We start from the raw sequence: 17,909 nt of genomic DNA, 5'->3' as shown, positions 1-17,909 counted from the left end.
TCTCTTCTTAATCTTGGCACTCGATCGGAATTAGCGATTCTGCCGAGTGATGCCAACAATAACGTCGCTGGAATGACGGTCGTCATGAGATCTTTATAATTAATGTGTTAATTAAAGATCAAAGACATGTGTAGACTAATCACAAGATGTACAGTTAGCGGTCCTACGGGCCGCTCGTGTATCGAGCGTCTGCCCGTCATCAAATTGCGATGGTCGCTAAGGAAGAAATTGTCGTACCCTAAGAATTATGGAGGAACGTCTTTAAAACAGAACTATTACGTCCCATGCTTTTTATTTACCATTACCGTACAAGAAGATAATTCAATAGTTGTTTGGTGGGTTTCAGTTTATCAGATATCAATTTCATCTGCATCTTTTCTCAACATTAACCAGCCACTGCTGAAAAGACTAATACGAGGGCTCTCTGCACAGCCTATATAATTCTATTAGCCTTCTAGACACAACCATCAAGCTTTACGTCTTTGTATTCATGAACTGTCGGGGCCCCATACGCAGGATGCCACTCATGGATTCACGATAGTCGCAGCAAGCCTGCAGCGTCAGGTCACGGTACTACTCAGTTTGTAGTACCACATACTATGTGGTCCAATATGTTATCATAATTAATAAAGCAAAATAACCGAGTAATCACTTCACCCATGACGAATATAGCCGCCTCGACGAACACAAAAGCCAATCCATTACTCGTGTCTCTGGCTGTGGATGACAGTCCGCATCAGAGGTGCGGCATAATGAATCAAATGTATTTCAGACTTTGTAACTAACATTTACTGGACGCAACATCGAAACACGAAGGCGAAAATCAAGAATTTAGGTAGAACTCAGAATATGCTAGGCAGCGCCTGTGGCACCGGCCGCGCTGGATGCCGCGTCTCTCAAGATGAGGTTCAGGCTCGCAGGATCAGGTCGCAGGATGCCGAACGACTTGGCAACTTTGAGCTCCTCTGACCCCGGCTCGACTGAGAGGTCAAAGTTCATGATGAGGTCAGCGAGTGCGAGTCGTGCCTCCATGCGAGCGAAGCGTTCCGCTGAAAAGTGCAAGATGAACGAAAACTTATTTGAAGTATCAGAAACTTGAGAAAAGATATAGGATGAAATAATTCAAAAGCATTTCGACAAGCCAGCTGACAGTCTTATCCGTACTTAAGTTTACACGAGATTAACCATTCAGAGATGAGGTACAAGAATGAGCCAGCATCGTGAATCTTATGATTTTGCTATCACAGAAATAGTGATTCTCATAGCATTTGTCCGCAGGAAATAGATATTCAACGATCATCAAATAAATGTTGAAAACAATGTGTAGACGTGTGCGATTTGATGCTATGCTTTGTGTTAAGCATGATGTTTATAATATGAATAAAAAGGAGATATTAGTGATGAATAGATGTTGAAATTAGAAGAAATTGAAACAATGATAAATAATGAGCAGTTGCACACGCGTCCGGCAGGTCGAGGTCATGGAATTGGCTTGTTACTCCATAAACAGAGAGCTACAATACAGAAAAATATTTAAAAACTATCTTAAGATGATTTGTAAGTAGAACGAAGCGTGGTCACTCAATAGTGGACTCACCGATGCACATACGGGGGCCAGCCCCGAAGGGAAGGTACACCCCGGACGGGATGTCGTTCTTAGTAGCGGGCATGAAGCGGTCGGGTAGGAAGGTGTCGGGGTCGGGGAAGTAGCGCTCGTCGCGGTGCAGGGAGTACACGGGCACGGTCACGAACATACCCTGCGTGATCTTCACGTCCGAGTCGGGCACGCTGTCGCGAAAGCATTTTTGTTTAAAATCAATAATAATACACATTCATTCACAGTAAGAAAGTACTGCATATCAACAAAATGCAGCATTTATTCAGCCGCAATATATTTAAATGTTTTACTCCTAATGGCAGACCGTGATACAAATAAAATTTGTACTTGGATAACGTTAATGAAATAATAAAATTTGCGTCTCAATCAAGGTCGTGGATTTCAGAGCGATGTGCTCTCTGGAAGGTGAAATCTCCCACGACGAGTTTGAGCTGCAGTGTCGGTCATACGCAGATATGGCGGCTCTCGAATTAAAACTTCAAAAAGCCCAGCACAACGCAACAATTAAAATGTATCTAGTGCACGCACGATAAATGGTTCAATTGACATCGACACTTTGGCAGTACAATAAACACAAAATTAAGTGTGTAACAATAAACTCAAAAACACTGTACAATGAACACAAAGCTCTACCATTTCTGAAGCTACAAACGATCCTGCTATAAAGAAATTAGGACACAACGCGTAGGTAAAAATTTCTTAACCCTATTGACGCTGGCAAGCGACAGCCCCTCAGGGCGGTGAGAAACTTACAAGCATAGAATAGTGATGTAGCACTGATACGCCTTTGTGCCGTGAAAAACTGTCAAGTTGACCCATACAAGGATAGGAAGTGCATCGCTACTTGAAGAAAGTCTTACTTATTTCTCTGCGCGTACCGTCGCTGACGCGAGTGTAGCGTCTGTATAAGCAGAAGTTGGATGCATTTTGTTCGACCGCTCACCAGTTAAACTACAGTCACAAACGCATGCCACCTGCCTATAGATGCCACTAACGTTAACTGCCATCCGTTTTTATGGAAGAGACACTAAATACAAGATATATCAACACGATTTGTAGCTCCACTGAGGTCAAGGCTTTAAAATATATAAGCTCCAAATCTTTGGGACACCACAGCACCACAAATGAAGTACCACAAACACATCACCAATCACCTGTAGTCCTTGGTGCATTTTCTCTCCAACAGATGAGCCGGAGGATACATGCGCAGCGTTTCTGAGGCATGAAAACACACAATGAGTTGCTTTTGTATAAGAAAAGTCGTCTTGCAAACTTTGATGAATACAAAATTATTTACATTTAGTATTTTTAGTAAACTATGAAGTTTACATCTTCATTTGATTGAGCTTGCGAAGCATATTGAGGAATGGAAACATTTCGATCGTCTTATACGTAGTTTCGGATTATCGACATAGGTATATAAAGTAATCAAATAATATTAAAAACAAACTTGAACTAATGCACCTAACGAGTGGAACTAAATTTAATGCTAAATTAAATTGAAATTATTCCACTTGAAACACTAGACCTACACACGAGGATTCCAGTTCCTCGCCCACCTTGTCTCCACCATCACCACTACGTCCGTGTGTAAAAATCATCTAATCGACTTCTTAGGTCAACCAAGGAAACGCAGATCCAGGCGTATTCTATCGCCTTGTCTCTCATTTCTTGCGGTCGAGAATCAGGAGCGGCTCTTGCACCCCGCATATATAGCTAAGATCCCTACATCATACATGACAATAAATCGAGCCATTCACGATACATCACTATTTTTCAACCTTCGCACCATGAGCCCATTCAATCAAAACTCGCTAGGGTACGTGCATAAGACGATTCCTGGTCTGTGATTAGTAGATCTATTTTAATCAATCATCAGTAATTGGCTGACGGAGGTAAGCGCTCTTATCATCTATTCTTGACAACACAGACCCTGACTGCGACGGGCTAGCCACTGTTGACCGATGCCAAGACACCGGCAGCGTCGACCAATGTACCCTTACCTCCATGATTGGGGCCTCTTATACCTCCACCACTACATGATCCACTGGTTATGATACTACTCCAGATGTTGGCTGACTCTGGAGTAGCTACTGCTACCCCCATACCTCAATCACAATTGAAAGCCTCAAACACGCGAGTCCTCAGAAGTCCTTTATCTTCATACAGCTTTTTAAACCATTTTGTACCGTGCCCGTGTTCAGCGCAAACATCGTCCCCTACAATTCCCTCACTCGTATTTATCTCCTCCCTAGTCCACAGCTAGGAGGTACGATGTAGCCACACACAAATACTCGGCAATCCTCATCACACTCCAAACCTACAGCAACCTATAATCATATCCCTCACTCCAACTGCAACGGTCTTGCTCCGTAGGAGACAACCTCTAAAACCCTGCGAGTGACCACCTGTCTCTTCTCACGTTAGGGCCAGGGCCTCCCAAATTTAAAAAGGACCACCAAACATTAAACGTATTCTGACTCCAAAACTGCCTACATTTAACGCATTCTGATAGCCTAACCTGACATTAGGGGCTTTTCAAATGAGGGCACAACCATCATTTACAAAAGTATTACATCGCCATCTTGAAATATATTCAATCCAAGTTCAATTGCGCCTCAAAGATTGCCACTAACTACCTCAAAATGGAACCTCTCCGTCCCACTTATACCTTTTACTATAAGATTCCAAGTGCATTGGCGCCACAAGTAACTAATTGAACACATTCCATCAAAATCGGATGAAAAGCGCTAACTGGAATCGTCATATTGACGCTTTAAAGGACAGATACACGAGACGCAATCATGGTGACATGGGTATTGACGTCAGCCCTCACCACTGAGTACAGCGTCGAGGTACTTGCACTCCATGACGTCCTGGTAGGTGAGTTTGCCGCCCTCGTTTAAAATCGGATGAAAAGCGCTAACTGGAATCGTCATATTGACGCTTTAAAGGACAGATACACGAGACGCAATCATGGTGACATTGGTATTGACGTCAGCCCTCACCACTGAGTACAGCGTCGAGGTACTTGCACTCCATGACGTCCTGGTAGGTGAGTTTGCCGCCCTCGTTACCCTCAATTCTGGCCGCGACTTCCGCCCTGAGACGAGCCTGACATTGAGGGTTGCGGGCGAGGAGCGCTGCGGCGAAGCAGAGGGTGTTGGCAGTGGTGTCGTAGCCCGCTAGGATGAAGAGGATGCACTGCGCCACGATGGTCGAGTCCTTCAATCCGCCTTCTGCGAGTAAAAGAGAATGTCAGCTCACTTTCTATTGTCGCTTATTTATTGTCACTTGCTTCCGGATGGCACCTCACTTTCTGTTACATGAAACCGATGGTAAGGGCACTTTTATAATGTGCAGCCTAATGTCATAACTTCAATAACGTGCCATATTTGTTCGAGTGCTTCAGAAATGCACCAAACCAATCTCTGCCCATTTAATTATGCTTTCAACGGACCTTCTGTAATATAGGACTTATTTGTAGTGATTGTCTGTATTACCCAAAAGGGTACTTTGTAAATATATCTTCTTCTAATGTCAATAGAATTTTTGTTGTTGATTTTTACTAAATAACACACGCTGTTAGATAAAACTATTCTTTGAAGCCATTGAATCAAAGCCAAAAATTACACTTCCGACCTTTCGTTGCTAAAACGAAGCTTAACTGATGAAAAATCGGGTTGCAATAAGGCGCCAATATATAATTCCAACCAGTCACGTACTTTTCATCCCATTAGGATCGACCTCGCCCTCATGTTCCTTCGTCGACTCCCTGGCATCCAGCAGCAAGTCCAAAAAGTCACCTCTGCGAACTCCATTGGTCCTAGCAGCCATTGTATCCCGAACCACTTTTTCCATATAAATCAAGGAAGGAGATGCCAAACTAATTCGCAAAAACTTAACCAGTTTTGGGAATAGCAGGAACGAGAAGAACTTTACCATTGCCTTAAATGTAAGCTTGGACAAATTTGCAGCTTTTTCTATGAACTCCTTGTTTTCGCCACGCAACGTGTTCGTCTCAAGACCAAAGGCGCAACACGCTATTACATCCATGGTGAAGCTGTTGAAGCTTTCTTTGACGTCCACAAGAAAATTTGCATCTCTGCGCTGTCTCAAGCTGCTCATCAACGTAGTTGATTGTTCCTGCACGAGGTGGAACATATCCTTCATCTTGCCCGAGGTGAAAGTGGGGGTGAGCTGGTTTCGGATGTGCTTCCAGTGATTACCTGTTGCGTTAGTGAGAATGTCGTTCATCACCTCAGAATCTGTGCCTGTCAGGTCCATATTACGGCGGTCGACGAAGTGGTCAAAATCCTTAATACATATCGAGACGATAAGTTGTGGGTCTTGTATCGATAAGGAAGGGGTGAGGTAATCGTAAAGTCCGACGTATCTTTCTCCGCGAGACTTGAGGTATTCCTGGAAATTAAAGGCATATTTAGTCTCATAAATGTGTACTATTAGTCCCATAACTGATGTCCGGTGAATGCATCTCCCCCATTAATATATACAAAAAAAAATACAAAAAAAAACACTCAATTGTAAGAAGCTCCTGAATATTCGGCTTGAACCTCAATTGAAACGTCAAATCAGACGTTGAATATCATTCAATTTCAAGAAGACTTCGTAGTAATAATGCAATCACAAGCTCCATTCCTCGCAACATGAAATTTCTCATACGCGATCATTGCAAGACAGCTAAATATATTGAATTACATTCCGTTAAGCAAGGGTAGATTTAATCTGTTACAACTCTGGAAGACAGGCGAGCTACTTTTCAATACGTTATTCTTACCCTATAAATTAAACGTTTCCGTTAAAGAAACAACTGACCTCATCCCTCCAAAGGTGTCGAGGTTTGAGCACATTCATGTTGTACATGGAATGTCCAACCAGAGGCAGGTAGGGAAGCACGGGTACTCCTCTCCTCTGCCAGTAATGTTGTTTCCTCCAAGCGTGCAATATCAGCGCTGTCAACAGCACTACCAGCACCGTCACCACGAACCACCACATATCTGCCGAGGCAACCAAACAGCGTTAGGTTCAGGAAACATTTCAGTTGAGACGGTCATGACTCGTGACCGTGAGTAACATCATATCACGTAATTTCTCCAGTAGAAGCACAATCACACTAACTCCTTTGAGAACGGCCACTATACCTAACTTTCAAGCCATACGGTACTACAAAAATAGGCCATTAGGCCTTACTGCCACTATGTAGGGAAATACTTATAGAAATATTTGGTAGTATTTTCCGTCACGCCATTTTCCAGTTACCATGATGAAGCGGCACCAATAGGCAAAATTGAATCATAGAAACGACATTCAGAAATAATGCATAAATTACGTACTTCCGCGGTAACAGTCACGAAAACTCACCCTGTCCAATTACGATGATACGAAAAGATGAATGATAATAAAATCAGATTGATTCGGCATAATGTAGAATGTCAAGGTAGGAGCGTCAAAGAGCCCATTTGTGCTCTGCTAGCAGCAGTACCAGAACAATCGAGTACGCAGTACGGTATTACCATTATAGCGACTTTCTGGAGCACCGCCTTACTTAATAAGTGATAAGTTCACTTCAAAAGTTTTCAATAAAAACTCGTCTTCAAAAGTACAATTAATTTTCTAAAATGTCTCCAAACAGAAGAATAGAAATACCGATGCGTTTATCCCACGTTATTGACAAGGGGTCGCAGCAGTCTTCCGTCATGGCCGCAGTACGCAATCCAATCCACGATACACTTCATTCCGCTAATCCTGTTCGTTTTAGCCCGTGAACAGAGCAAAGATTGACGCAACGTTCAACGTGACTAACATCGTCGTTACGGGAGCGACTTCGGAAAAATGCTTGCTTAGCCGGGAAAATTACGAATAAGATCGAATACTGCGTTAAGGTTTGAATTGAGATCATTTCATAGAAGTGTTTGAGTCTTTCAAGTTTCAATTTTAGTGATTCAGATAAATTTATCGTACCTAACCCCCCAAAAAGTATGAAGGACTTAGTCACTTATATCGGCGTTATTCTTCGTCGATTTAACGTTTTACCGCCTATAAATAATTCACAGTGGAATAATAACAAGCACATAAATGGTTAGAAGTGGGGGGTAACTGGTTGGACGATCGCTCAGTGCCAGAAGTTTGTCCCGCACCAAACCATAACTCCATAACTATTCGGAATTGCTAGGCCCTTCCAATGAAATAAATCTTTCACTCTACGATCACCCTAGCGACCTAGCCTTTTTGGTTCATCAAGATATTAAGACACATATACAACTCGATTCAATTATTCTATTATCTCCGTTCAAATGCCGGTTTAAATATTCAGCTTTCAAATTCTACCCTAAACGCTTAAGTGCTCAACCTTCAAGGATTCCACATGGCGATTCGCCATGACTGCGTATTAGTCATTAGAATAATTTGAACGTCTCGTTGCATCTGAAGTCTTAAGGGACGACAAAAGAAGTCGAAAGCAGGGAAAATATAAGCCAGTGCCTCCTTACCAATTTGGCAAACTGAAACCGTCATCTTGCACGTGACCGTTGCTCAACGCACACAGTGTCACAGACAAAGAGATCGGCGAGACCGCGACTATTAGTTCAAAACTTCAAACTTCAAGTGACTGTGTTCAACAATGTGGCGAATTGCGGGTCAGCGGGAGATTTAATGCCCTAAATTGCTTAACACTACTTATTTTTACCCTAAATTTTGATTTACTATGTCTAAGTGAAATTCGATGAACGTTCTTTACTTCATGGGAAATTTTACATCAACAACCCATTTTCTATTGATTTTTGATCCGTCCACGATGCTTCATCATTTGGGTGCTAGATGGTTAGGAGAATTGTCTAGAATATAATTGGTTATCACGTTAAATTTTCACATATAATTTATGCTTCCCAATTATTCATACTCATTTAAGGTCTGCATACTGAAGACATTCAAGCAAAATTCGAACCAGTGAGTGGCCAACGTGGCTTGCAGTTTTGGTCGCCCACTAGCTATAGCGCTGTGATAAGAGAGGTAGGGTATAGCTGAGCTTATAACCTAATAAATTAACTGAATCGACAATTCTACGGACCCGCCTACGGACTCGCCTGCGGACTCGCGCAACTGGGCCACTCATAATTCCTTCAATACTTAACGGATCTCTATGAATTTCGGAATATGAGTATTAATTATCGATACGCTGCCGCAGGAATTATTACAGATTTTTACATGAATTATTTTTAAATTGAAACCAATAAACGTATTTTTTAAGCAACTGCCCCACTCATAATTCCTTCAATACTTAACGGATCTGTGTGAATTTTGGAATGTGAGTATTAATTATCGAAACGCTGCCGCAGGAATTATTACAGATTTTTACATGAATTATTTTTTAATTAAAACCAATAAACGTATTTTTTAGGCAGCTGGGCCACTTATAATTCCTTCAATACTTAACGAATCTGTGTGAATTTTGGAATGTGAGTATTAATTATCGATACGCTGCCGCAGGAATTATTACAGATTTTTACATGACTTATTATTAGGTTAGGTTAGGTTGGGTTGGGTTAGGTTAGGTTAAGTTAGGATAGGTTAGGTTAGGAAATAATTCATGCAAAAATCTGTAATAATTCCTGCGGCAGCGTATCGATAATTAATACTCACATTCCAAAATTCATACAGATCCGTTAGGTATTGAAGGAATTATGAGTGTCCCAGTTGCGCGAGTCCGCAGGCGGGTCCGTAGAATTGTCGATCGAGTTCGATCGAGTTATCATTTGCAACCTGCTGACAAAACATTAGTCATCTGCTAACTGTTTAGGTACATTGCGATTGTTCTTTGTTACCTGCTCACCTTTTATTTCGTCTGTCGTCAGGTTTGCACAAATCGCTGTAGTGTCATGATGTTTGAATCGTACCTGTATCGCTTTCTAAGGGTTATAAGTTATATCATAAAACTATATAAATTTATATATATTTATTTATTTGTATTCAAATTTTTAGTAAATATACATGAAATTTCAATTTAGGAAATTAATATCAACACTCGTGATTTGATTAAATTGCTTTCCTTCAAACCTCCAACGCGCATCACCAAGCTACCACAAACATTTTACGCACATGAGTTTGATGATACGGAATAGAAGGCTAGTAAAGTACTCAGTATTATAAACCTAAAGTAAGTAATTAAGAATAAGTCTTTTATTCATAATTATGTATATATTAAATATATTTATATTTCTCTAGATTTGGATAACGCGACTAGTTAGCTGATAATGAGGTAGGTCAGCGTCAGACAATAGAGTAGTACGAGCTGATAAAGCTCAACTGTGATAACGTTGGTTCAGAAATTCTTGATTGAAGCAGATCACGTCTTGTAAGTTGCCTCCTCACGCAACGATGTTCGAATACAAATAAATTCTCAAATTAATCAGAGCCGATAAGTTCTTCGTCATTGAATATAACGAGTAAGTTTGTAAGTGAACGAGACGTGACCTTGAACGAGCATCGCGGTTGTGGGGGTTGTGGCTGCAGCGGATCTAACATGGAGGTGTAAACTTAGCAACATCGTGTCTTCACATCCATGTTTCTCCACATCACGGAATTATATTTGTATTAATAACAATTCACACTTCAATACATCTCATAACGCTTGTACACCACTTGGATGTTCTAACTAGACGAAGATATCTTCCTGACTAAACCAAACTAGTAGGTATAACACATAAGGTGAACGTGTTAAGCCATTTACAGTATTTATACTGAACTACTAAAAGGTACAAGCGAGAATCATACATTTTAATGAGTTATTTAGTCTAACATCAGCCTTACCTCTTAATTAGCTTAGAATTGTCCACACAAAAAGAAATCTTTCGGTAATTGAAGGAACAGGCGGAGCAGACACCGGCACCTAACGTGGCCACTAGAGCAATAGTGGCGCAAGAAGCAGCGCTGCTGAGTCATGGGCGACCGTATCAGCGATGACTGATGTAGCTTGGCTGCATCAGCGGGGCTGACGAAAATGATAAGGTAAATCATACCGTTAATTTGTGTCTTTGGGTGAATCATTCAAGTTAATTGTTTTCGTCAGGTTATTAATATATATTCAAATAATATTAAATTGCTTATAGTATACCACAAAGGCAGTAAACTCAACCCTTTGCCACGTTTTAACGAGTTTAAATTAAGATGAGTAGTATTTGTGCGGTAATTAAAGAATCGGTGATGATAATATTTAGTATCGATTCTTTGTTGTGAGATATTGTGAAATAACACATCCAACAAACTTCTTGGACTAATCACACGCTTATACGACTTCCTAGATGCAGAAGCGATGAATCAGTTGTTTGTTGCTGTAGTGCGCCCGAATTTAGAGTTTGGAAACGTTGTGTGGTAACCGAGAAATGAAAAGGACAAAAATTTAATAGAGAATGTTCAAAGACGTGCAACAAGGATAATTCCAGGCTTGAAGGGCAAGTCCTATGAAGAAAGATTAAAGATTATGAAGCTTCCAAGCCTCAGTTTTCGACGTCTGCGTGGGGACGTCATTGAAGTATACAAGTATACTCATGGTTTATACAAGGTCACCGAATGATTACTAGAATTTGAAACAAGAACCAACACCAGGTGCCGCGGCTATAAACTAAAAGAAACTGCGCTGCAACTTCTCCACGCGACAACATTTCTTCTCGCTTCGAATCACCGACATGTGGAACAGCCTCCCCGATGTCATCGCGCCTGGCGCTTCAAGAATGAACGCGTTCAAAAACTAGATAAAGCTATGGAAGCTATGGCCTACACTTCAGCGCCGACATCACTATGTTACGTTATGTTTTCACTCAGACACTTATCGCCCACGCCTCTCATGAGTTCACCAGTTTCGCATTCATGTTCAATACTGTTACTGGTGCCTTGGTCATTCCATGCTTGCCATGCCAGAGCATTGACGAAGGACGTCAGATGGTAGGGTAACCCCCCCCCTTTTTTAAACTAAATTTTTGATAAAGTTTTAATTGATATGAGGTGGTTCGTAATTTTTTTTAAAGGTACAACTAATGAGGAATGTATGATGTGAATTAGACGCTTATTGAGTAATTCAATTTTTAATGAAATACTATTTTGTAAAAAGTGTCAAAATGGGCCCATTGCCCCACCCTTAATTGGGGCAATGGGCCCATGGGCTTGGGGCAAGGTGCCCACCCTTGGTCCCTTCACCCCAATTGCGTATTTTTCGTTTTAAAATGACAAAACAACACTTTACAGTTAAAAATAAGATAAATGTAATAAAAAATATGACATTCATTCATTTATTAACAACTCAAAAACTCATATCCTTAACTTAAAAAAATATACTCTTGGCTTAAAAAATCTATCACTGACGTGAAGAAAAATATTTCATTGACATAAAAATATATGTCCTTGACTTGAAAAATATATCCTTGCGATAAAAATTTATCCTTGACATGAAAAAATGCATCTTTGACTAGAAAAAATATATTTAGTTGATCAGAAAAAAAACTTCGTTCCAGTTTCGTCCATAATCCAGATATTATGTGCAGAGAATTCGTACCTAATCGTGATTTCAGCCAACACCATAAAAACTCATCAACTTTTGGCTCATTGGTTTTGGCTGAAATCAATTTTTGGCAAGGCAAGAGTCAATAACTCGATAAGGGGTCAAATACGCATAACTAGAAACTAGAACCTGCTTCTTTGAGGCGGCAAATCAAAAAATCATGCAATATGAAGTGTAATTTGTAATTCAGAAAGCTAGTCATAGTTTTGAAAAGGTCATTGAGACAAATCTAATGATGTATAACACAAGACTTCACAGAGGGATATTGAGCCCACCATATGGGCGCTTTGCCCCGTGACACCCATGGGCCCGTTGCCCCACTAGGTATCATTTCAATTGATATCCTGTCAACATTTTATTTTAAAAGCTAATAGTCTAAACTTGAATTCAAAATTATCCCTATAAATTTTACTTTCAAAATATAATTCACAGTAATTTCAAAAGCTTCATCTACAGTAATCGAAAACAATTTTATTTAGCCACAAGAAAATTTTTATCTGGGCTTAAACAGTTATTCACAAATAACTTAATAACGCAAACTCTTAGCAAAACGTAAATCCGTACACTTCATCCCAGTGAAACTGTCGACCGGCGGTAGAGAACACGGACCAATATCTGCCATACTTAGCGGGAAACCCGCTTTGGGCCCGTGACCCGCAGTGGGCTCGCTGCCCCATGTTACCCTACTGACGTCAGATGGTACTGACGTCAGATGGTACTGACGTCAGATGGTACTGACATCAGATGGTACTGACGTCAGATGGTACTGACGTCAGATGGTACTGACGTCAGATGGTACCAGGCCAGGAGCCCCGTAATGAGTCGCCGCGTCAGCCCGCGCTTGGCGTAGTGCCCGCGCGTTATTTATACGCCAGCTGACAGCGCCAGCACTTCCGTTCGCTCCTGTAATGTAATTATATCTGAATCTTATATCGATTTTCTTTCAAATTCCACGAATTCTCGATCTTACGAATTACACAGCAATGGAAATTCCTTTAAATACATTTAGTGACACTCACATTTTCTCTCAAAATTTGCCCGGTCAACTTCTTTACGCCCCTCTTTTCTCTTTGGATGAATTATATTCTACTTCTGAACCCTTCCTCCTTTCAATGACCCCCCTCCTCCTCTAGGGGGCTCCGTATAGGGGGCAGTTGGCGCGCTGTACAGCCGCTGCTGGTGCAGTGGTTGCAGTGCTCTACCTGCAGTGCCTGTAGGCCGCAAGACCTGCTGAATTATTTTAATTCTGTGAATTCTTTGCAATTCATAAAACGATAAAACGTGTGATTCAATATTATTATTAATCCGATCTCACGATCTAGATTCTCTATCGATTAGTGTTACATAGAGACAGCTTACGGCCTTCGTTTCTTGTAATGTGTACTAATAAAATTTATCAAAGCACTGTTTCAGTGTAGACTTCTCCAGGCAATGCAGTGTGAACCAAAGCCAGGTATTCTACTGAAAAATCAGCTGATTAATTGAGACTAAGCTAACTGAATTGACTGAAGTTGAGGCCCAGTTTAGGGGTGACAGTACAGTGTACAGGGAGACAATAAACAAAGATAATTTCAATCAACACAACAGCGTTCATTCAATTTAAATTTAATTTTGACTCATCACAAAATATTTGGGGTGATTTTTGAACCAATAACTGCATTTTGGAAGGATTTCGGAAATTTTACATATTGATTTGCATAGAATCCGCAAAAAGTAGCTACACCGCCTAAAAATAAAGAAAAGACAACAAACAATCGTAACTCCAAAAAGAAACATGGCTGCAGCCTGGAACCCTCCCCTGCCGCGCCTTCCCCAGGCGCTGGCCCGACATCAGGAAGCGTTACCTCTGACGCCCCATAAACGCATCCACCCGCCGGCGGTGCAGACGCAGGTCATCAGTCTGGCATCGATGTGCTGCAAGTTTTGGCTTGAACGCGTCCAGTACGTCCTTAGGAGGGACTTGCCCAAAGCTCAGGTCTTTGCACTGCACAGATTTCTAACTCAGCTGCCGAGGGAGCTGAGAGCATGCATGATTCACAACGCACTGCGTTCTGGAGGTCTGCATCTGTCGCACGGAAGTCGGGAGATGCCTTCTGTCAATCGCGCGCTCGTGCTACTCACGTCTGAGCTGCCGGTACGGGAGCCTGTCTACATCACCCTTCCTAAGACGGCACCAGAGGGAGTGGACTGGCCTCCAGACCTGGAGTTGCTCATCAGATCTGGCGAAGGAGTGCAAAAGTTGGTGCTCTTCCTGCCGGTCTCCATTGGTGATCCCGTGAAGAAGCTTCTCACGGACATCTGCCGTACGTGTCGACGATTGCAGCACATCACCTTACATCAAGCAACCGATGACGTCATCACGCTCGTTGCACGTCATTGCCCGTTTTTAGTCAGTCTTGACGTGAGCGGCAGTGAGATGGTCACAGACGAAGGGCTGGCGAGGGTCGTTGTCAATGTAAAATGGGGGACCAACGAACCACGGCTCAATTACATCGACCTCGACAAGACGAGCGTCACCGACGACGGCATTTTGAACGTCCTTTCCAGACTACCTGAGATCAATTCGTTCGGAATTCGTGACATTCTTGACCCTCTGCAAATGTTTGATGAACTTTCAGAAGGAGCCAAAACAAACTTGATAGAAATCAACGTCAAATGTGTGACCGTATCACGGATACAAACTCTAAAAAAGTTATGTCCAAAACTAGAAAAAATTCGTGCAACCTTTCAGGAACATCCGGGCCCTGGCGCTACATTGAATGATTTGAGACTTCTCCCTAACCTGACCCAGTTGAGTATAACGGTTAAGGAACCTTTCCTGTTGAGTCAAGCGAACCTCAACGACCTAGCATGGAACATCGGGGCTCGTCTTACGGTACTCAGGCTGGCAGGGGATGTCTACTGGGAGGCCGACCTTGGTCTGCTGGCAGGACATTGTCCTCTTCTGGAGGAGCTCGCCTTACCTGCAGCCACCGTTCCCACCAAGCAAAGTCTTGCCGCTCTCCAGGCCCCTGGTACCATCACTCTCAAAAACCTGCAGGTAGGTGAGATGGGTGAGAGGGGCGGTGGTCAGTGTGAGGAAAAGATAGCACTTCCAACAATTTTAACAACGGAGAAAATTAACGCCTAACATGATGTACAAGTCTACATCTTGAAATTCTATTCATACCAAGATTCTAAATTATTCTACAAATAAAAGAATGTGACAACACAAACTTTCAAATAAGGTCCCAAAATGGCCAAGGAGTAGTAAAACATGTTGCTTTGCAGGTCCTGGAGGTGGACTGCATGACAGGAGTGGGACCCAAAGCTTGGGCCAAAGACTTCAACTTGTCCCGGCAGGGATTGGTGGCAGCGCTGATCCTCAGCTCGAGCTTGAGGCGCCTCCTGCTGCGCCCCACGGCGCTGGTGGACGACGACCTGCGCGAGATACTCGCGCACAACCGCATGCCGGCGCTCGAGGTGGGCGGGACACCCGAGTCATATTAATGCTGAATTTGCAATCGATCAATTCACTCTCATAGAATGGTTTACTAAATAAAATAGATTGCTTTATAAATTGAACTAATACCCCAAACCCAAGGAGGGATAAAAAATACATAAATAACATTTGAAACATTTAACATATTTAAAATTTGTTTGTGTTTGATGCGAAATGTTTATCGCCGTGCTTTAAATTATAGACATGAAAATAATGAAAATGGACGGCCTATGTAAATCTTCTGACAAGCAACATTGATGTGGCTGCGATATTCGACATCTCCATCTAATTCACTAGGCTGGTGTAGTGCAGAGCCTCGTACCACTCAACACGAGAAGGCATCGGGACTGTACGAATAAATATCGGATCACTTATTATTTAGAGACATCTTGAAGCTCTACATCTCTACTGTATAACTTATATCGGGTAGTTAATGCTCAATATGAGCTGCTGGTGCCCTTCAGATCTCCCTGAGAGCAGTTGGTTGAGCTATACAACTTATTTCTGTGAGCTGTACAACTACTTGGTGAAGCTGTGCAACTTATTGCAGGTAGTAGAGTTGTAAAACTCACTTCAAGGAGGTGATGAAGCTGTACGACTAATTTCGAGCAGGATGGTCGAGCTGTCCAATTTACTACGAACAGGTTTACAGCTCCACCTGTGTAGACCTGTATACCTTCGAGCAGGTGGTGGAGCTGTCCAGTTTACTTCGAACAGGTTTTCTAGCTCCACCTGTATACCGGTATACCTTCGAGCAGGTGGTGGAGCTGTCCAGTTTACTACGAACAGGTTTTCTAGCTCCACCTGTATACCTGTATACCTTCGAGCAGGTGGTGGAGCTGTCCAGTTTACTTCGAACAGGTTTACTAGCTCAACCTGTATACCTGTATACATTCGAGCAGGTGGTGGAGCTGTACAACTGCGTGCTGGGCATCGAGGCCGCTCAGCTGCTGGTCGACACGTGCACCAACCTGCACGTGCTGAAGGGCGTGCGCACGTGGCGGGGCATCGCACTGCTTGACCTCGTGACCCTCAGGAAGCACGCGCGAGGTCACAGGAGAGTCTCCGAGCTCAAGATCCTGCCCTGACCTCCCCTCTACTCTGACCTCCTCTCTGCTCTGACCTCCTCACTACTCTGACCTCTCCTCTGCCCTGACCTGACTACTCTGACCTCCCCTCCGCCCTGACCTCTCCTCTGCCCTGACCTCACCTCTGCCCTGACCTCACCTCTGCCCTGACTTCCCCGCTGCCGTGACCTCCCCGCTGCCCTGATCTCCCCTCTGCCCTGACTTCCCCGCTGCCGTGACCTCCCCTCTGCCCTGATCTCCCCTCTGCCCTGACCTCCCCTCTGCCCTGATCCACCCTCTGCCCTTACCTCCCCTCTGCCCTGATCTCCCCTCTGCCCTGACCTCCCCTCTGCCCTAATCTCCCCTCTGCCCTAACCTCCCCTCCTATCTACCCTGACCTGACGACACTTCATGTACACATCGCCCTGAGCACACAAAACTCCATGCATTTCAAAGTTGGTCAGCAAGCCCAGCCCGGACTGAAGTTTAATGGCGTAGTACCAGGCGAGCCCGCCCGCCTCACGTCATCCTCATCTCTATGGTGATCAGGGTGACGTGCTGTTCATGGTCGATTGGTAATGACTTTGGTCTTGATACAGATTTCAAGGCTTCATACAAGTCAGTGTTCTTCTCTTTCTCGAGTGGAAGGCGGGTTTATGTGTAGTGGGTAATGTGCAGTGGGTATATACGCAGTGTAACTTCATAACAAACGTGGATCTTCTTTTACTCAAAAGCAACATTTCTGTTTTAAATGTAACTAGATATCAATTTTTTAAGAACTAGAAACTTGTTAGGTTCTAGACGGATTCAGTAAACATTCGTGCGTAGTTTGTTACTTCACACTTGTCAAGAGGTAACCCCAGGGTTCGCGACCATAGCAAACAACGTACGAGGAGGCGGTTGGAAGCAAGGGTATTTTTTTACTGAGGGTCGTCGACGCTTTGTAATTACGATGAACTTAAGAATGATGAATAATTAATTTATAGTAGAGTTACAAATTTCTTATTGCAACTGTTATGGTTTTCTTTATAAATATAAACTTTTTACTTAAGTTGTCACTACCATTAACATTTATACAAATTTTTTATCATCTACCTTCATATTATGATTGTCAACATTCACTGAAAATGTATTCACAAATAAAATTAATTTCACCGCAACAATAAAGAGAGT

The 17,909-nt window shown here is 42.6% G+C and overlaps 2 protein-coding genes across 4 annotated transcripts; one reads left to right on the top strand and one right to left on the bottom strand.

Annotated features, from left to right (window-relative positions):
- Positions 1-275: 275 nt before the first annotated feature.
- Positions 276-10,643, bottom strand: LOC108681046 (cytochrome P450 9e2). 3 transcript variants are annotated; one of them, XM_018170014.2, is made up of 8 exons: positions 10,445-10,643; positions 6,455-6,636; positions 5,344-6,040; positions 4,667-4,857; positions 4,455-4,494; positions 2,773-2,833; positions 1,598-1,788; positions 276-1,049 (listed from the first exon to the last, which is right to left on the bottom strand). In XM_018170014.2, exons 2-8 carry the CDS (start codon positions 6,632-6,634, stop codon positions 853-855), a joined length of 1,557 nt encoding a protein of 518 aa, XP_018025503.1. In that variant the 5' UTR covers positions 6,635-6,636; positions 10,445-10,643; the 3' UTR covers positions 276-852. The 3 variants fall into 3 exon arrangements, with proteins under 3 accessions (XP_018025503.1, XP_018025501.1, XP_018025502.1); XM_018170012.2 differs by lacking the exon at positions 10,445-10,643 and adding an exon at positions 8,128-8,229; XM_018170013.2 differs by lacking the exons at positions 4,455-4,494; positions 10,445-10,643 and adding an exon at positions 8,128-8,229 and having other exon boundaries at positions 4,627-4,857.
- A 2,849-nt stretch (positions 10,644-13,492) lies between these two features.
- LOC108681019 lies at positions 13,493-16,773 on the top strand. Its single transcript, XM_018169957.2, has 3 exons — positions 13,493-15,228; positions 15,459-15,650; positions 16,572-16,773. Exons 1-3 carry the CDS (start codon positions 13,963-13,965, stop codon positions 16,755-16,757), a joined length of 1,644 nt encoding a protein of 547 aa, XP_018025446.1. The 5' UTR covers positions 13,493-13,962; the 3' UTR covers positions 16,758-16,773.
- The last annotated feature ends 1,136 nt before the right edge of the window (positions 16,774-17,909 follow it).

This window comes from Hyalella azteca, unplaced genomic scaffold (genome assembly GCF_000764305.2).
Source record: "Hyalella azteca isolate HAZT.00-mixed unplaced genomic scaffold, Hazt_2.0.2 contig15455, whole genome shotgun sequence".
In the NCBI taxonomy this organism is placed as follows: domain Eukaryota; kingdom Metazoa; phylum Arthropoda; class Malacostraca; order Amphipoda; family Hyalellidae; genus Hyalella; species Hyalella azteca.
This window is presented reverse-complemented; position numbering and strand designations above follow the sequence as displayed.